The sequence below is a fragment of the Dryobates pubescens genome, chromosome 22 (assembly GCF_014839835.1).
Source record: "Dryobates pubescens isolate bDryPub1 chromosome 22, bDryPub1.pri, whole genome shotgun sequence".
NCBI classification, from domain to species: domain Eukaryota; kingdom Metazoa; phylum Chordata; class Aves; order Piciformes; family Picidae; genus Dryobates; species Dryobates pubescens.
In genome coordinates this window covers 14,360,470-14,382,839 of record NC_071633.1, presented here as the reverse complement: position 1 = coordinate 14,382,839, position 22,370 = coordinate 14,360,470, and the positions used below count along the sequence as shown (strand labels likewise).

The 22,370-nt window shown below is 63.9% G+C and overlaps 4 protein-coding genes across 4 annotated transcripts; all 4 read right to left on the bottom strand.

The window, feature by feature from the left end:
* Window positions 1-274: 274 nt before the first annotated feature.
* On the bottom strand, window positions 275-7,989 carry ZP1 (zona pellucida glycoprotein 1). The gene is made up of 13 exons (XM_054172037.1): window positions 7,830-7,989; window positions 6,386-6,507; window positions 5,843-6,109; window positions 5,095-5,611; window positions 4,714-5,022; window positions 3,400-3,543; window positions 3,082-3,266; window positions 2,441-2,538; window positions 2,165-2,292; window positions 1,644-1,833; window positions 674-824; window positions 463-547; window positions 275-381 (listed from the first exon to the last, which is right to left on the bottom strand). Exons 1-13 carry the CDS (start codon window positions 7,987-7,989, stop codon window positions 275-277), a joined length of 2,463 nt encoding a protein of 820 aa, XP_054028012.1.
* A 2,142-nt stretch (window positions 7,990-10,131) lies between these two features.
* Window positions 10,132-12,404, bottom strand: LOC104296264 (acyl-coenzyme A amino acid N-acyltransferase 1). The gene is made up of 3 exons (XM_009896049.2): window positions 11,942-12,404; window positions 11,626-11,828; window positions 10,132-10,719 (listed from the first exon to the last, which is right to left on the bottom strand). Exons 1-3 carry the CDS (start codon window positions 12,402-12,404, stop codon window positions 10,132-10,134), a joined length of 1,254 nt encoding a protein of 417 aa, XP_009894351.2.
* A 3,703-nt stretch (window positions 12,405-16,107) lies between these two features.
* On the bottom strand, window positions 16,108-18,706 carry CCDC86 (coiled-coil domain containing 86). The gene is made up of 4 exons (XM_054171847.1): window positions 18,529-18,706; window positions 18,032-18,161; window positions 17,031-17,105; window positions 16,108-16,469 (listed from the first exon to the last, which is right to left on the bottom strand). Exons 1-4 carry the CDS (start codon window positions 18,681-18,683, stop codon window positions 16,350-16,352), a joined length of 480 nt encoding a protein of 159 aa, XP_054027822.1. The 5' UTR covers window positions 18,684-18,706; the 3' UTR covers window positions 16,108-16,349.
* Window positions 18,707-18,993: 287 nt separating this feature from the next.
* Window positions 18,994-22,109, bottom strand: LOC128898352 (membrane-spanning 4-domains subfamily A member 15-like). The gene is made up of 6 exons (XM_054171885.1): window positions 21,929-22,109; window positions 21,540-21,659; window positions 21,224-21,280; window positions 20,011-20,166; window positions 19,759-19,878; window positions 18,994-19,220 (listed from the first exon to the last, which is right to left on the bottom strand). The coding sequence occupies exons 1-6, from the start codon at window positions 22,097-22,099 to the stop codon at window positions 19,212-19,214; spliced, it is 633 nt and encodes a 210-aa protein (XP_054027860.1). The 5' UTR covers window positions 22,100-22,109; the 3' UTR covers window positions 18,994-19,211.
* Between the last annotated feature and the right edge of the window lie 261 nt (window positions 22,110-22,370).

Below are 22,370 nucleotides of genomic sequence, written 5' to 3'. Positions count from 1 at the left end.
GGGCCCATCAGACCCCAGTGGAGCTGGGGGTGCTGCCAGCTCTGAGATGGGCAGCAGAGCCCCTCCTCTTTCCCCCCATGCCCAGGGACAGAGCAGGCCACCAAGCCGTGCTGGCCACTGGTTTATTTGTCCAGCTTGCCTGGAGACATCCAGCAGCATCTGGCTGGAGGCAGGAGCTGTGCAGGAGGAAGAGGAGGAGGAGGAGAGTGAGTTAGAGCTGGGAGGAAGGAGAAGCTTAGAGAATTGAGGCACCACTCACCCAGCAGCTGCAGTCTCATCCTGTGTGCAGCTTGGGCAGCCTGGGGAGGATGACTCCCCCCTGGGAGGTGACCATCCCCAGGGCTCCAGCTGTGGCCTCGTCCGCCGGAGACCGCCGTGCTCCTGCAGAGGGGCAAGGGGTTGGCCTGGAAAGCTGAGGGGCAGGTGGGGGGTCCCCAAGGGGCTGGTGGCCCCCAGACTCACGTGAGGGCATCCCAAGCTGGCAGGAGGGCCGGCAGGGCTCGGGCTGGGCGAGGTGACAGACGGAAGCGCTGCAGGAGATGTACACCTGAAAAACCACGGGGGGGCTACCAGCAGGGCCAGGGGGCTTGCCAGCACTTGAGGAGCTGAGGAGGAGCAGCAGGGACCCCTGAAGTTGCTGACCAAGGCCTGGGGGTGGTGCTGCTCCACTCACCTCTCCCTCCAGCGCTGCCATGGATGGGGGCTCCACGAAGGTGAAGGTGGAGATGGCGAAGCGTTGGTAGTGGCTGGGGAAGGGCAGCTGGGGGGAGGCTGGGCCCACAGGTATGAGCTGGGTCCTGTAGTTGTCCCCTGTGAAGGGACACCTGGAGAGAATCATAGAGTTGTTAGGGCTGGAAGGGAGCTCAAGGCTCAGCCAGCTCCAACCCCCCTGCCATGGGCAGGGACACCTCACACTGCAGCAGGTTGCTCACAGCCACCTCCAGCCTGGCTGCAAACACCTCCAGGCAGGAGGCTTCCACCACCTCCCTGGGCAGCCTGTGCCAGGCTCTCACCACCCTCCTGGGGAACAACTTCTTCCTGACATCCAATCTCAATCTCCCCACTTCTAGTTGTGCTCCATCCCCCCCAGTCCTATCCCTCCCTGACACCCTCAGGAGTCCCTCCCCAGCTTTCCTGTAGCCCCCTGCAGTCCTGGAAGGCCACAGGAAGGTCTCCTTGGAGCCTTCTCTTCTCCAGCCTGCACAGCCCCAACTCCCTCAGCCTGTCCTCACAGCAGAGCAGCTCCAGCCCTCTGCTCCTCCTCCTGGCCCTTCTCTGGACACCTTCCAGCACCTCCAGAGCCTTCCTGGCACAGAGGCTCCAGAGCTGGCCTCAGAGCTCCAGCTGTGGTCTCAGCAGAGCAGAGCAGAGGGGCAGAATCCCCTCCCTGGCCCTGCTGGCCACACTTCTCTGGCTGCAGCCCAGGCTCTGCTTGGCTCTCTGGGCTGCAAGTGCTCACTGCTGGCTCCTGTTGAGCTTCTCATTCCCCAGCACCCCAAAGTCCTTTTCTCCAGGGCTGCTCTCAAGCCAGTCCCTGCCCAGCTTGGCATTGCCCTGACCCAGCTGCAGGAAGGACCTTTGACAGATGCAACTGACCATCCCCACACCACTCTAGCTCCCAGCAGTGTCCCCTCTCTGCTCACCCATCCACCAGGATGGGCCACTGGGGCTCTGCTGCTGTGTTGGTGCTGGGGGCTGCCCAGCACTGGTGCAGGACCAGCACCAGGTTGGGGTCTGTCTTCTGCAGCAGCCGAACCTCCACGTAGATCGGGTCCCGCAGGACCTTCACCAAGGGGTAGTCCCCACTGGGGTGGTAGGAGCTGTAGGTCTCATCTGTGGGAAGGGTGAGAGGCTCAGCCAGGTGGAGGTCCAGCAGATGAGAGAATGGTGGAAGGGCTGGAGTGGGAAGAGACCTCCCAACACCCTGGAGCCCAACCCTTGACCCAGCACTGCCAGGGCGCCACCGAACCGTGGCCCTCAGCACTGCGGCTCCAGGGCTCTGACATCCCTCCAGGGGTGGGGACTGCTGCACCACTGCCCTGGGCAGCCTGGGCCAGGCCTTCACAGCCCATGTGGGGGTGGGTTGTTTCTCTTCACATCCCACCTGAACTTCTCCTGGGGCAACTTGGAGGCCATCTCCTGCGGTCCCGAGTGGGCTACTCACCAGTGGCAATGCGTAACTGGAGCCCCAGTGGCCCCAGCATGGCCAGGGGGGTGGAGGTGGGGGGCACAGCCACTTCCATGTGGAGTGGCAGGAGGTCAGTGGCGTTGTAGATGCAACGAGCCTGGAGGCTGTGGGGGAGCAGAGCACACCTGGCTGCTCCTCCAACCCCTCAGCGGGGGATTCCCAGTTCCAGAACCAGGGGGAACTGGTCTGGGTGTTGCTGGAGGCAAAGGGGAGCTGGATGGGCTCTGCTGGGAGGGGGTGGTGCTGGCTTACATGTAGATGCTGTCCCTTGTGATGGAGCCACGGGGAGACCCTTGAACATCGACGGTTGAGATCAGCTGGTTCTCATAGATCAGCCGGTCCTCGAGCGCCTGTGGTGGACACAGCCATGGGGGGAGGTCCCGGGGGCTGGGCTGGAGGGGGTGGGTTGGGTTTGGGGGTGGTGGGTTGGACTGGGCTGGGTTGGGGGGTTGGACTGGGCTGGGCTGGATTGGGGGATGGTGGGTTGGGTTGGGTGATGGGGAGTTGGGTTTGGGGGTGGTGGGTTGGACTGGACTGGGTTGGGTTGGGTTTGGGGGTGGTGGGTTGGACTGGTCTGGGTTGGGTTGGGTTTGGGGGTGGTGGGTTGGACTGGGCTGGGTTGGGTTGGGGGATGGCAGGTTGGGTTGGGTGGTGGGGAGTTGGGTTTGGGGGTGGTGGGTTGGACTGGGCTGGGTTGGGTTTGGGGGTGGTGGGTTGGACTGGGCTGGATTGGGTTGGGTTTGGGAGTGGTGGGTTGGACTGGGCTGGGTTGGGCTGGAGGGGGTGGGTTGGACTGGGTTGGGTTGGAGGGGGTGGGTTGGACTGGGCTGGGCTGGAGGGGGTGGGGGTTGGACTGGGCTGGACTGGGCTGGGGGGGTGGTTCCCATCCCTACCTGGACGGTGGTGCCGCACTGGGTGACGGCGAAGCGGAACATGACGAAGGCCTCGCTGAGCCTGAGGGGCTCGCAGCCAGGCTGGCTGCTGGCCAGCCTCACGCTGTCCAGGTTGTAGGGCTGGGTGCCCAGGCCCCGTGGCACCACCACCACAAAGTGCCCATCCAGCAGGCACTGCACGGTGGCTGCGACAGGAGGGGGCGGCTCCGTCAGCCCGCCCCGGGCAAGCGGTGGCCAAGGCCAGGGGGCGTCCCCAGGGCCCCCAGCCAGCCTCCCCGGGCCAGGGGGCGTCCCCAGGGCCCCCAGCCAGCCTCCCACCTGTGTTGCCATAGTAGCAGGGTGTCACCCGGTCCATGTCGTTGTAGCAGCAGCCTGCCTGCACGCAGGCCTCCCGGCCCTCCGGGGCCACGCAGGGCATCTTCCCCGCCGCCACCTGGCACTGCTCCCGCGTCAGCTGGGTGCCTGCGGTGCCAGGGAGGGGGTGGTGCCCTCAGCCTCGCCCTGAGCACCATCCTGGCCTGCTCACCCCCTGCCCAACCATCCTTCTGTCCACACCTGACCTGCCCACCCCCTGCCCAACCATCCTCCTGTCCATACCTGACCTGCCCACCCCCTGCCCAACCATCCTCCTGTCCACACCTGACCTGCCCACCCCCTGCCCAGCCATCCTCCTGTCCACACCTGACCTGCCCACCCCCTGCCCAACCATCCTCCTGTCCACACCTGACCTGCCCACCCCCTGCCCAACCATCCTCCTGTCCACACCTGACCTGCTCACCCCCTGCCCAACCATCCTCCTGCCCACCCTGGGCCTGCCCACCCCCTGCCCAACCATCCTCCTGTCCACACCTGACCTGCCCACCCCCTGCCCAACCATCCTCCTGTCCACACCTGACCTGCCCACCCCCTGCCCAACCATCCTGTCCACACCTGACCTGCCCACCCCCTGCCCAACCATCCTCCTGTCCACACCTGACCTGCCCACCCCCTGCCCAACCATCCTCCTGTCCATACCTGACCTGCCCACCCCCTGCCCAACCATCCTCCTGTCCACACCTGACCTGCCCACCCCCTGCCCAACCATCCTCCTGTCCACACCTGACCTGCCCACCCCCTGCCCAACCATCCTCCTGTCCACACCTGACCTGCTCACCCCCTGCCCAACCATCCTCCTGCCCACCCTGGGCCTGCCCACCCCCTGCCCAGCCATCCTCCTGCCCACACCATGTGTCCTCTCACACCTGTGACCTGCTGCTCCCAGGGACAAGGAGGTCCCAAACCCCAGCTAGATGCTACCACAGAATTAACCAGGTTGGAATAGACCTTCAAGGTCATCCAGTCCAACCTATCACCCCACACCATCTAAGCAACTAAACCTTAGCACTAAGGGCCTCATCCAGGCTGGTTTTAAACACCTCCAGGGGTGGTGACTCCACCACCTCCCTGGGCAGCACATTCCCATGGCCAACCTCTCACTCTGGGAAGAATTTCTTCCTCACACCCAGCCTAAGCCTCCCCTGGCACAGCTTGAGACTGTGTGCTCTCTTTGTGGGAGAAGAGACCAACCCCCTCCTGGCTACAGCCTCCCTTCAGGTAGCTGTAGAGAGTCTCCATCCCACCCTGTTGACCTACCTGCCCCTGCTGAGGGGTAGAAGAGAGCCATGGACTGCAGCAGACCGGCCTGGGATTGGAGTCTTGGATGTTCCAGCCCCGAGTGGAGCTGAGCCTGAAGTCCAGGCCGTACCATACCTGGTCGGGACTGGAGTGCTGTGTCCCCTTGGGAGCTGCTGGCATGGAGCAGCCCAGCTTGGTTCTGGAGGCCAGGGTGCAGGAGCCCAGCGTGGGAGTGGGTCTGAAGGCTGGGGCGAGAGAAGCCTGGTTGGTTTGGGGCTTGAGCTCCTGTGTGGATGAAGCCTGCTTGAGTTTGAGCAGCAGTGTGTGCTGAGCCAGACTGGACACTGTGGTGCACCAGCCCCAGATGGCTTTGGGTCTGAAACCCTGGCTGAAGAAGACCTGGCTGGGGTTGAGCTCCTGGTTGCACCAGCCCAGGGCGGTTTGGGGTGTGAAGACCTGGCTGGGGTTGAGCTCCAGGGTTCAACAGCCCAGGCCTGTGTGGGTTGTGGAGACCTGGCTGGGTTTGAGCTCCAGGATGGACCAGCCCAGGCCTGTGTGGGTTGTGGAGACCTGGCTGGGTTTGAGCTCCAGGATGGACCAGCCCAGGCCTGTGTGGGTTGTGAAGACCTGGCTGGGTTTGAGCACCAGGATGGACCAGCCCAGGCCTGTGTGGGTTGTGAAGACCTGGCTGGGGTTGAGCTCCAGGATGGACCAGCCCAGGACGGTTTGGGGAGTGAAGACCTGGCTGGGTTTGAGCTCCAGGGTGCAGCAGCCCAGGACGGTTTGGGGGGTGAAGACCTGGCTGGGGTTGAGCTCCAGGATGGACCAGCCCAGGCCTGTGTGGGGTGTGAAGACCTGGCTGGGATTGAGCTCCAGGGTTCAGCAGCCCAGGACGGTTTGGGAGGTGAAGACCTGGCTGGGATTGAGCTCCAGGGTTCAGCAGCCCAGGCCGGGTTTGGGTCTGAAGCAGCCCTGGCTGGGTTTGGCCAGGCTGGACTGGGGGCTGCCTGCCTGGGCGTGTTAAGCCCTGCTGGGTTTGGGTGTGAAGGCCCAGGTGAGCCTGGGCAGGGAGCCCTGGGTGAACCGAAGCGGGCTGGGGCTGGGGCTGCAGCCCAGGGCGCAGCAGGACAGGCTGGGTCTGAGCTACGGAGTGGAGCTGCTCCGAGTGGCCTTGGGAGCTGCTAGAGACGGTGAGTGAAGACTGGGAGACGTGGTGCAGCAGGCCAGGCTGGGCCAGGGGGACAAGGACATCGCTGTGGGCTTGGTGGGTGCCACTGCCCTGAGCTGCCTGGCTGCCATCCCCGAGGGTCTCGTGCCCTGGCTTGGGGCAGGTCATGTTGACTGCGTAGGAGGCTGCCACGGCCCCGCTGAGCAGCAGCTCCTCCAGCTGCACCCGCAGCAGGTAGCGGTCGTCCTGTGGTGGGACAGGAGAGACAGGCACAGGGTGACACAACCAGCATTCAGCTTGGAAAAGCCCCTCAGGGTCACCAACTCCAACCCAGAGCCCTGCTCTCCAGGGCTCACCCCTAAACCGCATCCCCCCAAGCACCACATCCAGAGCACCTTTAAACACGTCCAGGCTTGGGGACTCAACCTCCTCCCTGGGCAGCACGCTCCAAGGCCTGACTCTCACCCATGGACAGTCACCTCCAGCCCTGAGGGAACCCCAGGAGTGGGCCAGGACCCTCACCTTGACTAGGACGTGGCAACCATCATAGCCAGAGGAGAAGATGACAGCACCATCCCCGCCGGTGCTGAGCCAGTGGAGGCAGATGGAGCAGTTGGCCACGTCGAAGCGGGTGCCAAACTCGTCTGTGGGCACACCATGGGGATGGGTGGTGGGAAGGAGGTGGCACAACCAGGTGCCACGATGCTCCCTGGGGTGGGCAAGCACCCAGTAAACCCTCCCTGGGTTCTCACCAAGCTCCTTCAAGCCATTGGGCACATCCCAGCAGGGCACCGACACCCCGAGGCACTCAGGGGCTTGGGGGAGCCAGGCTGATCCAGCACAGGCCACCCCAAGGAGGGGCATGGGGGGGCTTCCAGCCACTTGTCCCACCAAGGGCTGGGGGTAACCAGGCTGATCCAGCACAGGCCACCCCAAGGAGGGGCAGGGGGGGGCTTCCAGCCACTTGTCCCACCAAGGGCTGGGGGTAACCAGGCTGATCCAGCACAGGCCACCCCAAGGAGGGGCATGGGGGGGCTTCCAGCCACTTGTCCCACCAAGGGCTGGGGGTAACCAGGCTGATCCAGCACAGGCCACCCCAAGGAGGGGCAGGGGGGGGCTTCCACCCACTTGTCCCACCAAGGGCTGGGGGTAACCAGGCTGATCCAGCACAGGCCACCCCAAGGAGGGGCAGGGGGGGGGCTTCCAGCCACTTGTCCCACCAAGGGCTGGGGGTAACCAGGCTGATCCAGCACAGGCCACCCCAAGGAGGGGCATGGGGGGGCTTCCAGCCACTTGTCCCACCAAGGGTTGGGGGTAACCAGGCTGATCCAGCACAGGCCACCCCAAGGAGGGGCATGGGGGGGCTTCCAGCCACTTGTCCCACCAAGGGCTGGGGGTAACCAGGCTGATCCAGCACAGGCCACCCCAAGGAGGGGCAGGGGGGGGCTTCCAGCCACTTGTCCCACCAAGGGCTGGGGGTAACCAGGCTGATCCAGCACAGGCCACCCCAAGGAGGGGCATGGGGGGGCTTCCACCCACTTGTCCCACCAAGGGCTGGGGGTAACCAGGCTGATCCAGCACAGGCCACCCCAAGGAGGGGCATGGGGGGGCTTCCACCCACTTGTCCCACCAAGGGCTGGGGGTAACCAGGCTGATCCAGCACAGGCCACCCCAAGGAGGGGCAGGGGGGGGGCTTCCAGCCACTTGTCCCACCAAGGGCTGGGGGTAACCAGGCTGATCCAGCACAGGCCACCCCAAGGAGGGGCATGGGGGGGCTTCCAGCCACTTGTCCCACCAAGGGTTGGGGGTAACCAGGCTGATCCAGCACAGGCCACCCCAAGGAGGGGCATGGGGGGGCTTCCAGCCACTTGTCCCACCAAGGGCTGGGGGTAAGCAGGTTGCTCCAGCACAGGCCACCCCAAGGAGGGGCAGGGGGGGGCTTTCAGCCCCTGGGCCCACCACTCACCCATGACTTTGAAGCGGACGCTGCGGCCACGGCTGGGGTAGGCCTGGAGCTGCATCCCATAGTCCCCACAGTCGTAGCGGTAGCGGAGGAGAGAGAAGGCAGCTCCTGGCCACTGGCACAAGAGCAGAAGCAGCAGGAGGGAGCAGCGGCCCCGGCCCATGGTGCTGGCCAGAGCAGGAGGCTGTCCGTGGGTCAGCGCTGAGCAGGTGGCTTTATAGGCAGGCAGAGCAGGGATCAGCTGACTGGTGGGGCTGTGCCAGGCTGGCGGGGCTGTGCCAGGCTGGTGCCTCCTGCCCCAGCTCTGCCCAGGGCTCCTCGCTCCCCTGCCACCGCTGCCCTCGCTGCCCCCGGCCCCGCGCTCACCTTCCGTGGCCGTGCCGCGCTGACCGGGCAGGAACGCGGAGCAAAGCGGCACCCTGGGAGAGCCTCCTGCCAGGGGAGAGGGACAGCAGCTGGCACCCAGCCGAGCAGGCGGCAGGAAGGGGCTGGCATGTGCCCACCTGCCCTCTGGCCACGCAGCCCTGGGGTTTGACGCAAGCTGTTGGGGACACTGGTGGCACCTGGCTCCCCAGTGACCACCCCAAGGCAGCCAGAGGACTGGGAGCCTGGTGAGGGACCAAGGGAGGTTTAGGGGCTGGAGAATGGGGCAGTTGCCCCCCCAGATCCTCCTCCATGGTGGCTGCCACCCCCAGTGCCCCACTGGCACCACAAGCCCTTCAAAGAGCACTTGGTCCTGTGGAGATGAAGAGTCAGGAGAAACTCTGCTGCCCAGTGAGGAATCAAGACCTGTCCTGAGCACTGCAAAGGGCCAGGGGATGCCCAGGTCACCCCTTGGTCTGGTTGTCACCTGCCTTTGCTCTGGGGTTGCTCCCCTGCACCTCATTCTCATGCCATCACCCCAAAGCCAGCATGGTCATGGTCCCAACCCCTGTGCCATGGTGGCCCCAAGACGCTGCAACAGGTGTCCCAGGGATGTGGGTGCCCTGGAGGTGTTCCATGCCAGGTTGGATGAGGCCTTGAACAACCTGAGCTAGTGGGAGGTGTCCCTGCCCATGGCAGGGGTTTGGAACTGGATGATCTTGAAGGTCTCATCCAACCCAACCCACTCTGTGACTCTCTGATGGTGGTCCCCTGAGGTGCCCAGCGTGGTCAGACAAGGCAGCCCAGTTTAACCAGTGCCCTGGAATGGGGAGGCAGGAGCTGGGTCCCCTCAGCTGGCTGCTGAGCACCTTGTGGGTTCCTCCTCCTTAAGAGTTTCCCATCTGGGGCTTACCTTTATTGCAGCTTAAACTGAGTCAGCCCTCCCCTTGCTGATGTGATGGTCCCAGCCAGCTCCTGCACCCTGCCCTGGCACAAGCTGGGTGTGAACGTGCCCAGGTGCCCATTTGCCACCCTTCAGCCGTGCCCAGGTGCCAGCCTCAGCAGTTTTTTTATCTAGAGCAATGACCTGCAGTGGTGCCAGGGCTGGGGCATCTCCTACCTCTCTGGGCAACCTGGGACACCACCCTCAGGGTCAAATGTTTCTCCCTTCCCTCCAGTCTGAATCTCTCTGTGTTAGTTCCAAACCATCAGCCCTTGTCCTGGGCACAGCAGGCACTGTTCAGAAGTCTGTTCCCAGCTTTCTCCTCAGCCCCTTTACGCCACCAGAAGGTCTCCCTGCAGCCTTCTCTTCTCCAGGCTGCCCAACCCCGACTCTCCCAGCCTGGCCTCACAGCAGAGGGCTTCCAGCCCTCCCAGCACTGCTGTGACCTCCTCTGGCCCTGCTCCAACAGCTCCCTGTCTGTGCTGATGATTCCAGAGCTGCCCCAGCCCTGCAGTTTGGTCTCAGCAGAGAGGCAGAATCCCCTCCCTGCCCCTGCTGCCCACCCTGCTGGGGATCAGCCCAGGCCATGGCTGGCTTCTGAGCCAGCTCACCTCCAGCTTTTCACCCCCCAGCACCCCCAAGGCCTTCTCCACAAGGCTGCTCTCCAGCCCTTCACCCCCAGCCTGTTGGGTTGCCCCAAGCCAGGTGCAGAAGGTCTCTTCCAACCTGGTTTATTCTATTCCCTTCAGAGCCTTGGACCTACACACACAGAGGGCTCCTCCACTGTGCCCTCACCAGGAGCTCAGCGTCCCCAGGCCCCAAGCAAAGGATGCAGGGGGCAGGAGCACAGCATCCCAGCACGGTGGGGGTTGGAAGGGACCCCTGGAGACCATCCAGGCTAAAGCAGGGGCACCCCCAGCCCAGGAGCACTGCACTTTATTGAGTGGTGAGACAAACCCTGGGGCAGCCCCAGCCCCTTCCACCGCCTCCCCACAGCCCTCACAGCTTCCCGGTGGCGACAGAACCCAAGTGGAGCTGCAAGAAGCTGATGATCTCCTGCCAGGAGTGCTCCTGGGCTTTGGCATGGGCTTGGGCTTCACCTCCCCACAGCAGGGGCCTGGGGGAGCCCCGAAGGCTGGACATGCTGCAGAGGGGGGAGCCAGGAGGTTCTATCAAGTGCCCAGCCCCGGGGTAGGAGAGGAGGCGGCAGCTCCCCGGCGGCATCCGTGCCATGGCCAGCTGAGCAAAGAGCTTGCTGTTGACGCTCCTGTCGGCCTCTCCCACCACAAAGAGGACCTTGCCTCGGATCCTCTCGGTGGGGATGGCTGAGGTGCTGTAGGCAGGGTCCTGGGGGTCGTCAAAGACGGCCGAGTTGTCCATGGCCCCCAGCTCCGTGAAGATCACTCGCTCCACGCAGTAGGGGATGGGGGGGATGAAGAGGTCCTTGTAGACCAGGGGGGTGCCATGGAGGGAGGCCGTGCCGTTGATCCACACCGTGGCCACCACCTGGGGGAGGAAGGTGGCCATGGCCAGGGCCACTTCGGCTCCTTTGGAGACGCCGACGACTCCCAGGCCAGGGCCTCGCACCTGCGGTGGGAGAGGATGGAGCCCAAGGGGCAGCAGGGCTCAGTGCCTGGCCACTGGGACAGCCTGCTGGCCTGGGCAGCCCTGGCCACCATCTCCTTGGGATGTCCCCAGGACAGCTGGCTTGGACAGCCCTGGGCACCAGGACCTCCTGCTCATTGGGAGGTCCCCAGGACAGCTGGCCTGGGCAGCCCTGCTCACCAGGACCTCCTGCTCATTGGGATGTCCCCAGGACAGCTGGCCTGGGCAGCCCTGCTCACCAGGACCTCCTGCTCATTGGGATGTCCCCAGGAGAGCTGGCCTGGGCAGCCCTGCTCACCAGGACCTCCTGCTCATTGGGATGTCCCCAGGACAGCTGGCCTGGGCAGCCCTGCTCACCAGGACCTCCTGCTCATTGGGATGTCCCCAGGACAGCTGGCCTGGGCAGCCCTGCTCACCAGGACCTCCTGCTCATTGGGATGTCCCCAGGAGAGCTGGCCTGGGCAGCCCTGCTCACCAGGACCTCCTGCTCATTGGGAGATCCCCAGGAGAGCTGGCCTGGGCAGCCCTGCTCACCAGGACCTCCTGCTCATTGGGAGATCCCCAGGAGAGCTGGCCTGGGCAGCCCTGCTCACCAGGACCTCCTGCTCATTGGGATGTCCCCAGGAGAGCTGGCTTGGACAGCCCCTGGTCATCATCTCCTTGGGATGTCCCCAGGAGAGCTTGCTTCTGGGGATGGCCCTGGTCACCAGGACATCCCATTCACCAAGATCTCCTCATTCACCACTGCCTTCCTGCTTGCCAGGACATCCCCAGGGCATCCCTGGTGAGTGGGGGTCTCCTGGTGAGCAGGGTGTCCTTCATGGCCATCACAGCATCCTCCTCACCGAGCTGGTCCCCAGGAGCCGCCCGTCCCGCCGCAGAGCTCACCTTGGGGTGCCGGAGGAGCACCTCAGCTGCCTCTTCAAAGTAGCCCAGGTCGAGCTGGGCCATGGTGCTGGGCAGGTCGTCGTAGCCGAAGAAGGCCAAGGCCAGCACGGCGAAGCCCCTGCTGGCCAGCAGCCCCGCACGGAACTCAATGAGGCCACCGGCGCCCCCGAACAGGTCGATCACCCCCGGGAAGGGTCCCGCTCCTGTGGGCAGCCAGACAGAGAGACCATCACCCACGGAGGGGAAGAGCCCCCGGCGCCATCCCACCTGGCCCCCAGGCATCCCCCAGGCGCCCCGAGGTCCCCCTGTAGCTCACCGGGAGGCAAGAAGAGAGCCCCCCGGACCCTGCCCTCCTTGACGGGCAGCCGGCGCACGCCGGGACCCACGAACCAGCGCTCAGCCCGGCAGGAGGCCAGCGGCGGCTCCGGGGGGCTGGCGGCCAGCTGGAGGCCGTCGAAGACCTGCAGCCGGACGAGGAAGGGGCTGCCGGCCACGTCCCTCTTGAGCAGGCGGCGGAAGGGTCTGTCGGGCTGCAGGAACCAGAAGAGCCCCATGGGGCAGACGCCCGCGTAGCTGCCCCCCAGAGCGGGGTGGCGCCCGGGGTCCACCTCGCCCCCGGGGTCGGCGCGGAAGAAGGCTCGAGCCTGGAAGTCCTGTCCCTGCTCGTCGGTCAGCGCTGCCCGCAGGGTGACCAGCTGGGCAGGGCGCAGACCCCGCACCCGCACCCGCACCCGCCGGTCCGACAGCGACCGCTCCGGCGTCACCGTCACCTCCACCATGCTGCAGCTGCGGGAGCACAGGAGGAGAGGGGTTGGGAGGGACCTCCGGAGATCATCCAGTCCAACCCCCCCTTGCCAGAGCAGGAGCACGGGATCCGGCACAGGAACGCATCCAGATGGGGCTTGGAAGGCTCCAGAGCAGGAGACCCCACAACCTCTCTGGGTAGCCTGCTCCAGTGCTCTGGGACCCTCACACAGTGAAGAAGTTCCTCCTCCTGTTGAGGTGGAGCCTCCTGTGCTGGAGTTTCCATCCATTGCCCCTTAGAATCACAGAACTGTTAGGGTTGGAAGGGAGCTCAAGGCTCAGCCAGCTCCAAGCCCCCTGCCATGGCCAGGGACACCTCACACTGCAGCAGGCTGCTCACAGCCACCTCCAGCCTGGCTGCAAACACCTCCAGGCAGGAGGCTTCCACCACCTCCCTGGGCAGCCTGTGCCAGGCTCTCACCACCCTCCTGGGGAGCAACTTCTTCCTCACAGCCAATCTCCATCTCCCCATTTCTAGTTTTGCTCCATCCCCCCCCCAGTCCTATCCCTCCCTGACACCCTCAGGAGTCCCTCCCCAGCTTTCCTGCAGCCCTCTGCAGATCCTGGAAGGCCACAGGAAGGTCTCCTGGGAGCCTTCTCTTGTCCAGACTGAACAACCCCAACTCTCTCTGTCTGTCCTCCTAGCAGAGCAGCTCCAGCCCTCTGCCCGTGCTCGTGGAACCTCCTGTCCTCTAGTTTCTATCCATTGCCCCTTGTCCTGTCACAGAGTGCAGCTGAGCAGAGCCTGTGCCCTCCCCCCTGACCCTCAGCTATTGATAGGCATTGATCAGATCCCCTCTCAATCTTCTCCTCTCCAGACTGAACACCCCCAGGGCTCTCAGCCTCTCCTCACAGGGCAGTGCTGCAGTCCCTGCAGCATCTTTGTAACCCTCCATGGACTCTCTCCAGCAGATCCTTGTCCCTCTTGAACTGGGGAGCCCAAAACTGGGGGCAGTATTCCAGGTGAGGTGTGGAGATGAGCATCACAGCCCCTGAGCACCCCGTGGTTGGTTGCCCACTCCACTGAGTGAGGAGGAAGCTGCTTGGTGGCCCTCGGTGGGCTGGCAGCAAGGGACCATCCCCAGGGATCCCAAGGAGGGACACAGAGGGGGTCTGCAGCCCAGCTGCTCTCACTGCAATCCCTGAGGACATGGAGCACCAGCCCCCCCTCCCACCCCAAAAACCCTCTCCAGCAGCTCCCACCCCCCCAAACCCAGCCAGCAGCTGGGTCACCCCCAGAGTCGTCCCTTTTCCTTCTGTGCCCCTAGCACCCACTGTCCCCTCTCCCCATTCTCCTCCTCAGCACCCCAGGCTCAAACCAGGGTAAGGGGGCTTGGGGGCAGGGGCTACAACCTTTTTCCTTCTGTCCCTCAGCCCCAGGGTCCCCTGCAGCCAGCATCCCCTCTCCCCCTCCTCTTCCTCTGCACCCCAGGGCAGCACCAGGGTAGGGGGTCTTGAAGTAGGGGCTACAACCCCCTCCCCCCCAGTCCTGCTCAGAGCCACCCCTTTTTCTTCTGTCCCCCAGCCCCAGCGTCCCCTGCAGCCACCACCCCTTTTCTCCATCTTCTTCCTCTGTATCCCAGCACAGAGCCAGGGTAGGGGGTCCTAGGGGTAGGGTCAGTTGGCTAAAGCCCCCCTCCCCCCAGGTCCTGGTCAGAGTCACCCCCTTTTCATTCTGTCCCTCAGCTCCAGTGTCCCCAGCAGCCAGCATCCCCTCTCCCCCTCTGCACCCCAGGGCAGCACCAGGGTAGGGGGTCCTGGGGACAGGGGCTCCTGGGGGGCAGTGGCTCCGAGCCTCCCCCCACCCCCCTCCCCAGTCCGATCCCATTGGCTCCCCAAGGGCAAGAGGGAGGGAATCCAGCGAGCTGCTGGCCCCCGGCCAGCGCCGGGAGGAGACAAAGCCACCACGGCCCCAGCGCAAAACCAGCCCCGCCACGGAGCTCTGCTCGCCCACCGGCTCTGCAGCTCCTGGGGGTGGGCTCCAGCCCCGCACCCCCCCCCCCCCAACGTTCCCAGCACCCTTACCCTGGCGGGCAGAAGGCTGGGCTGCCGCCGGAGCGCTGCGGAGAGGCGGCAGAGGCTGGGATCTGCTCGTCCCGAGCCTGGGCAATCATTAGCCCAAGAACCGACGAGGGCAGAGCCCTCCCGCCCCATGACCCTGCCAGGCTGGCACCAGTCCCGCTGAGCTGCGCAGGTGCCCACGGGCCAGGTCCCCTCCCCCTGCCTGTAGCACCCCCACCCCCCAAAAAACCCACCCCAATTCCTACTTGCCTTCCCCAGACCCCTGCTTTCCTCCTCCCAGTTCCTGCTTCCCCTCCCAATTTCCTATTCCCCCCCTCCAATTCCCACTTTCCTCACCTCCAGTTCCTGCTTCCCCCCCATTTCCTACTTCCCCCACCTTCAATTCCTACTTTCCCCCCATTCCTACTTCCCTCCCCTTCAGTTCCTACTTCCCCCCCCAAGTTCCTACTTTCCATCCAGTTGCTTCCTCTCTCTTCTTTCCTCACCTTCAATTCCTACTTCCCTCCCTCAAACCCCTATTTTCCTCCTCCCACTCCCAAATTCCTACTTCTCCCCCTCCAATTCCTACTTCCCCCCCCTAAAATTGTGCTTCTCCCCATTCCTACTTCTCCCTGCAGTTCCTCCCTCTTCCCTTTTCTTGCCTTCAGTTCCTGCTTCCCTCCCCCTAATCCCTTTCCTCCTCCTTCAGTTCCTGTTTTCCTTAACTCCAGCTTCCACCCCTAAATTCCTACTTCCCCCCCAATTCCTACTTCTCCCCCCTAATTCCTCCTTACCAATTCCTTCCTCCCCTTCCTCCCCTCCACAGCTCCTCCTTACCCCTTCCCAATTCCTCCTTTCCCCTCCACTTCCTATTTCTCCCCAGTTCCCAATTTCCCCTCAATTCCTCCTGCCCCTCCTTTCCCAACTCAATCCCTTTTCTCATCCCAATTCCCACTTCCTCCCCATTCCTGCTTCCCTCCAACTCCTTCCCTCTCCATTCCTGCTTCCCCTTCCCCCCAGCAATCCTTCCCCTACTTCCCTCCCCCCTACTTTCCCTTCCCCTATGGGTCTGCTGTGATGCCCTCAGCCCATCACTGCCACAAGCCTGTGTCCCCCTCCCCAAAAGGAAGCTCCTGGGCACCACCACACCTCACTGCAGCCTCCTATTTGCTCCCCTCTCACTTCAGCCCCACCTGTGCCCACCCTCACCCCACTGGTCTGGCTCCCAGCAGGCTGCAGACCAAGAGCAAGAAAAAAACAGGAAAGCTGAAGATTAAGGAGGTTGGAGAGGGGTTAGCCCCACCAAAGCCTTCCATTACAGCCTGCCCACTCCCCACCCCAACCCACTCTGCAGCTCCCACCCCCACCCCAAGCAGGGTTACAGCAAGCTGAGTGGCACTCTGCACCCCACTCCCATCTCCACAGTCCCCTCCCCTCTGTGACAAGCTGCAGGGCTCAATCCCAGGGGCATGACAGTTCCTCCTGTTTGAGGAAGGGGAACTTCAGGAGGTGACCCCCACCTCTTTGAGGGGAGAAAACTTCAGGAGGTGACCTCCCCATCTCTCTGAGGAAGGAGAACCTCAGGGGGTGACCCCAGCAAAGCTGAGAAGCCCAAAGATGGAGCCTCCAGCCCCCCCCTTCCCCCACTGATTCACTGGAGGCCAGCATGGATCAGCTCCTCTTCATTTTTCCACAGAAAAGGCAGATTTGGGGCAGGTGAAAACCAATTTCCCAGCTCCAGCAGCTCCACAAAGGCAAAGAGAAGGATTCAGGAGCTGCTTCCTGCATGTCCCGGAGCAGCTCACTGCGGTGTCCAACACCAAGGGCCCCTCCAAGCTGAGGAATCATCCCTGAGGAGGGGCAGGAGGCAGGGAAGCCCCATCTGCAGGGCTTGGGCAGCAGTGTCCTCGTTTCCCCTCTCATTCTGGGGGGGCCTGGGGCCTGGCAGGGGCCTTCTGGAGCAGGGCCAGGGTGTCCCTCTTCTCCACCCGCCGCAGCTGCTTCTTCTTGGCCCTCTTCAGCTTCAGCGGGTTCCGGATCTGGGGAGGGAGGGAGGCAGGGGAGAAAGAATGGGATTTGGAGGGAAGAGACAGGGGCACAGTGGAGCTGTCAGCTTCCCAGCCCTGTGCATGGAGCTGGAGGTGGCTGTGAGCAACCTGCTGCAGTGTGAGGCGTCCCTGGCCGTGGCAGGGGGGTTGGAGCTGGCTGAGCCTTGAGCTCCCTTCCAGCCCTGACCATTCCATGGTTCTCCACACCCCTCCCAAGTCTCTTCCAGGTGGAACAGCCACGAGTTTGCTCACAGCATCATGCCTGGATGCCCACCAGCACCATGTTTCCCTCACTCTGCCACCCCATCTGCTGCTGATCCCCATGCTGAGCCCCTCTTTGGTTTCCTCAGGCATGAAAGGGAAGCTGTGCCTCTCCCCTCAACCCCGCTCTGGAGGACAGCAGAGAAGAAAACCCTCCCGGCGTGGCTGGGGGGTGGCTGGAATGCCCCAGGCCTGCCCACAGGAGGAGCCAAGGAGGGGAACTGGAGGTGAGGAGAGGAACTGAAGCAAACTGGAGGCCCAGCTCTCCATGCTCTGGAGGCCACAACTCACCACTTGGACAATCTCTGCCTTCCTCTCGTTCTCCAGGCGCCGTTTGATGTTCTCCTCCCTTCGCCGTTTCTTCTCCTGAGGGAGCAGCAGCAAAACATTCCCTGTGGGCTCCTCCACTCCCTCTGGGCCTAAACCCCACCCACTATGCACCCACCAGCACCACTCAAGGAGCTGCAGGGGCTGTGGCAGCCCAAGTGACGTCCACCTGAGCGTGAAATGCGTGGCACAAAGCCCGGCTGGAAGCGAGCCTGGGACCTTACCCTGCGTGGGTGATGTGCAGCTTGTGACTGTCACAGCCTGGACTGGGCACCAGGACAGGAGCTGCTACTCAGGGAGACCTGGCCAGGATGAAGAGGTGGCTGAGGAACCTCATGGAGTCCAACCAGGGCAAGTGGAGGGTCCTGCACCGGGGGAGGAACAACCTCCTGCAGCAGTGCAGGGCAGGGGGGGCCTGCTGGGAAGCAGCTCCAAGGAGGACCTGGCAGTGCTGGGGGACAACAAGTTGCCCATGGGGCAGCAATGTGCCCTGGCATCCAAGGAAGCCAGTGGTCTCCTGGGGGCATGAAGAAGACCCCAGCAGGGCAAGGGAGGGTCTCCTCCTTCTCTACTCTGCCCCAGCCAGGCTACAGCTGCAGTCCTGGCTCCAGTTCTGGGCTCCCCAGTTCCAGAGAGCCTGGGAACTGCTGGAGAGAGCCCAGGGCAGGCTCTGAAGGTGCTGAGGGGCCTGGAGCAGCTCTGTGAGGAGCAAAGGCTGAGAGCCCTGGGGCTGTGGAGCCTGCAGAAAAGCAGCCCCAGAGGGCAGCTGAGCAATGCTCAGCAAGAGCTAAAGGAGCTGTGGGGGGCAAGAGGCTGGGGCCAGACTCTGTTCAGTGGTGCCCAGGGCCAGGCCAAGGGGCAGAGGGCACAAAGTGGTAGGCAGGAGGTTGCCTCTGAAGCTGAGGAGAAAGTTGTTTGGGGTGAGGGTGCTGGAGGCCTGGAGCAGGCTGCCCAGAGGTTGTTACCTCTCGTTCCCGCTGCTTCCCCTCCTGCAGCTGCCGTGCCAGGTCCTGGACAAGCTTCTTCTCCTGCCTCTCCTTCATCTTCCGTGCCCAGGAGCTTCGAAGTGCTTTGTCCTGGATCATGTGTGAGAACCTGGGCAGGCAGAGGGGTCGTGTTGGCAGCTGGAGAAGGCAGAGCTCAGCTCCCCGTGGCTCACAGAAACCCTCCACTGCTGTGGTCACCCTCCATGGGGTTGGGGTCAGATAAAGGAGGCTCCTACAGGGTGTCTGTGGGGCAAAAGCCTTGTAGGGACTCTCCACCCAGAGCACTTGCAGAGCCTCCCGCCAAGCCTGAACCCAACCACAGCCCTGCCCCCATGGCATCTCCCCAAAAAACAACCCCCAGAGCTTCCCTCAGCGCTCGAGAACCTCCCAGCAGCCCTGCCTCCAACTGTGGACCCCCAAAACACTCTCCTCAAAAAGACCCCAACAGCAGCCTGCCGGTCCCTCCCCGCACCCACCTCTTCTTGTCGGGGTCCTTCCACACCCGCCCCGATTTGGGCCTGCCCCGCGGGATGACCACTGCCGCAGCCTCCTTGCGCTTCTTGGCGGCCTTCCGAGGCCGCCGGGCCGGGGCAGGGGTCGACACCGGGGCCGCCCCCTGGGGCTCCTCCATCCTCCACGCGGCGCCTTCCCCTTTGCGGCGCACGGTGATGACGTCAGAGCAGCGCCGCGCCGCTGTTGCGCGCAAGCCGAGCGGCGGCGACCGCGAGGCCTCGGCCGCCATATTGCTATTGGGCAATTGGGCAACACCGCCCGCCTGCGCAACGGCGCTGGGTGGAGGCCGCCATCTTTGTGCCGGGCAGGGCCGGGCACGGGGGCGGCCTGTGCCGGCGGCCGTTCACCCCCCCACCCCCCCAGTCCTACCCGGTGAGGCCTCCCCCGTTTCCTCAGAGAGCTCTGGAGACATCCCTGGCCTAGGCTTGGGCGAGAGGCCTTTATTGGGGTCCCAAACCACGGAGGGGAACAGCCACCGTCCCGGGGCCAGGCCCCGAGCCCGGGGCAGGGGCATGGAGGTGCCTCAGGCCGCGGCCAGCTCCAGAGCCGGGCTCCGGGGAGGGCTTCCAGGGGCTCCAGCGACTTGGTTGTGGTAGGGCCGAAGCTCGTGGTGCTTCTCGGCAGACAGCTGCGGGTTTAGCCGTGGCTACAGTGCCTGCGAGGAGAAAAAATGAAAAGGGGGAAGTTTGGGGTCGTGCAGAGGAATTGTTGAGTGCCCCCGGCCTGGGGCAGCCCCTTGGGGGAGGGAAGGGGGCGGGGGAGCACTGTCCCGGTCCTGCCAAAGTTCCCTAGCCCCTCTCGAAATTCCCTGAGCCCCCCTCTCAAAGGTCCCTGAGACCCCCAGAGCCCCCAGCCCCTCTCAAAGGTCCCTGAGACCCCCCCAGAGCCCCTGCCCCTCTCAAAGGTCCCTGAGACCCCCAGAGCCCCCAGCCCCTCTCAAAGGTCCCTGAGACCCCCCCAGAGCCCCTGCCCCTCTCAAAGGTCCCTGAGACCCCCAGAGCCCCCAGCCCCTCTCAAAGGTCCCTGAGACCCCCCCAGAGCCCCTGCCCCTCTCAAAGGTCCCTGAGACCCCCAGAGCCCCAGCCCCTCTCAAAGGTCCCTGAGACCCCCAGAGCCCCCAGCCCCTCTCAAAGGTCCCTGAGCACCCCTCTCAAAGGTCCCTGAGACCCCCCCAGAGCCCCTGCCCCTCTCACCATGCGGGAGTAGTTTTGCTGCTTGAGGGCATGGTAGCCAAAGGCCACGGCAGCCACTGCCACACAGAACTCCAGGAGGTTGAAGATGACCAAGATGGAATCCAGCCCATGGCTCAGCTTCTACGAGGAGGAGGAGAGCAGAAGGGTCCTGCTTACATCCCATCCCCTCCCATGTGCTTGCTTGATCCCAGCCGGCGCTGGGAGGCTCAGACCCCAACCCCCCATGCCCAGAGCAGGGCCAGGAGGTTCTACCTTGTTCTTGGGGTTGAAGCACCAGGCAGGTTTCAGGCTGTGGAGCAGGGTGGCCTGGCAGCCAGGGGCGTCCTGGGTGATGGCTGTGGTGTGCAGCAGGGTGGCCAGCAGCGTGCTCAGCACCACCCCCACGTTGACCACGCAGCAGGCCTTCACCTGTGGGGGTCACCTCCAGTCAGCCAGCAGCAGCCAGGAGCTGGGGGGGGGTGACAGCAGGGTGCCCACCCCTCCCACAAAGACCTCCACGAGTTGCCAGGGAGCTGGGGGAGAAGGCTGCCCCTGGGGCTTGGAATCAGAGAATGGTCAGGGCTGGAAGGGACCTCAAGGCTCAGCCAGTTCCAACCCCCCTGCCTTGGGGTAGGGTAGAGTAGGAATAGAATAGGAATAGGATAGAATAGGATAGAATAGGAATAGGATAGAATTGGAATAGGATAGAATTGGAATAGGATAGAATTGGAATAGGATAGAGTAAGAATAGGATGGAGTAAGAATAGGATGGAGTAAGAATAGGATGGAATTGGAATGGAATGGAATGGAATAGAATAGGAATAGGAATAGGAATAGGAATAGGAATAGACCAGGTTGGAAGAGACCTAGGGACACCTCACACCACAGCAGGCTGCTCACAGCCACCTCCAGCCTGGCTGCAAACACCTCCAGGCAGGAGGCTTCCACCACCTCCCTGGGCAACCTGTGCCAGGCTTCTTCCTCACATCCAATCTCAATCTCCCCACTTCTAGTTGTGCTCCATCCCCCCCATCCTATCCCTCCCTGACACCCTCAAAAGTCTCTCCCCAGCTTTCCTGTAGCCCCCTGTAGATCCTGGAAGGCCACAATGAGGTCTCCTGGGAGCCTTCTCCTCTCCAGACTGAGCAGCCCCAGCCCCCTCAGGAGAGGTTTTGCTGTTTGCCTGAGGATGACTCCAAGCTGGCCAAATCTGCCCCTGGAGGAAGCAGCCTCTGTGACATCCTTTGTCCCTGAGAGTGACTCTGCCAGGCTCCCAGCACCTGCTGGAGGCCCTGGAGGGTGGGGATGTGCCCACCCTGTGCCTGCTGGGCATCTCTGAGGGTGAGATGAGCTGCTCTGCAGACCCTGTGGGGTGAGTCCAGGCTGCAGGGAAGGGGTCTGAGAGCCCAGGGAAGGGGCAGGAGCCACAGAAGCAAGGAGTGGGGTGGCTTGTCCCTCCCAGGCTGGCCTCAGGGCACCCACTTACCAGCAAGATGTTCTCCCTTTTGTCAGTCTCCACCAGCAGGGAGCCAGAGACCAGGAGCTGCTCCAGGAAAGAGAGGGGGAGGAGGTGGTCAGCAGCCAGGCGTGGATCCCTCCCACCCCTCCTGCACCTCCCAGCGCCCCCCTGGCTGGGGAGGGGGCTTTGGGGCTGGACCCAGCCCCTCTCCAGCCCCAGAGGGGACAGCCCGAAGCTGTGGGTGTACAAGGAGGTCCTGGTGAGGAGGAGATGTGGTTCCCGACCCCCCCTCACCCCCCGGTGGCACGGGGAGGAGGGGAGGCCCAGCCCTGTCCCTGCTCACCAAGACCCCGAGCCAGAAGAGGATCCCACTGGCCACGGGCAGCGAAGGGGCCTGGTGCTCTGAAGCTGTCAGGATGATCCCAAAGCAGATGTGGAGGAGCCCAGTGAAGATGTGGATGGTCTGGGGGAAGGACAGGGGAGAGGGATCCCCCTCTCAGCACCAGCAAAGGGTGACCAGCGCTGCCAGCCCGCTCCCAGCCCAGCCCCAGTGGCACACCGTGCCCTGCCTGCCCCCTGCAGTGCCAGGAGGGGTCTTGGGGACAGCCTGGTGTGCTGGCACTTGGCACCACTGCGTGGCCCGGCCCTGGCTGCCCCCAGGCAAGGAGAAGCAGGATGGTGCCCGGGGATCCCTGCCTTGTCGCCGGGGCGCCCCCGGCCGCCGTGTCTCACCCCCAGTATCCTGGGCTGAGCCCTTCTGAAGCCTCTGACTCGGAAGGACGACACAGTGGGTGGGGGTGGCCTGGAGCCAGCAGCCAGCTGGGCTGCCCGGGGGTCCGTGGCTGGGATGAGCTCTGTGATGATCCTCACGCCTCCTGCGTCGGTCACCGCGGTGGCTGCCATCGCCTGCAGGGCTGGGCAGCTGGGGCAGGGGATCCTGGAAGCGCAGAATGCTTTGGCTGGCAGAGACCCTCGGGATCCTGGAGCCCAAGCCTTCCCCCAGCACTGCCAGGGCACCACCAAGCCACAGCCCTCAGCTCCACAGCTCAGGAACCCCTCCAGGGATGGGGACTCCACCGCTGCCCTGGGCAGCCTGGGCCAGGCTTGGACAACTCTCTAGGGAACAGATTGTTCCTCAGGGCCAACCTAAACCTCCCCTGGGGCAGCCTGAGGC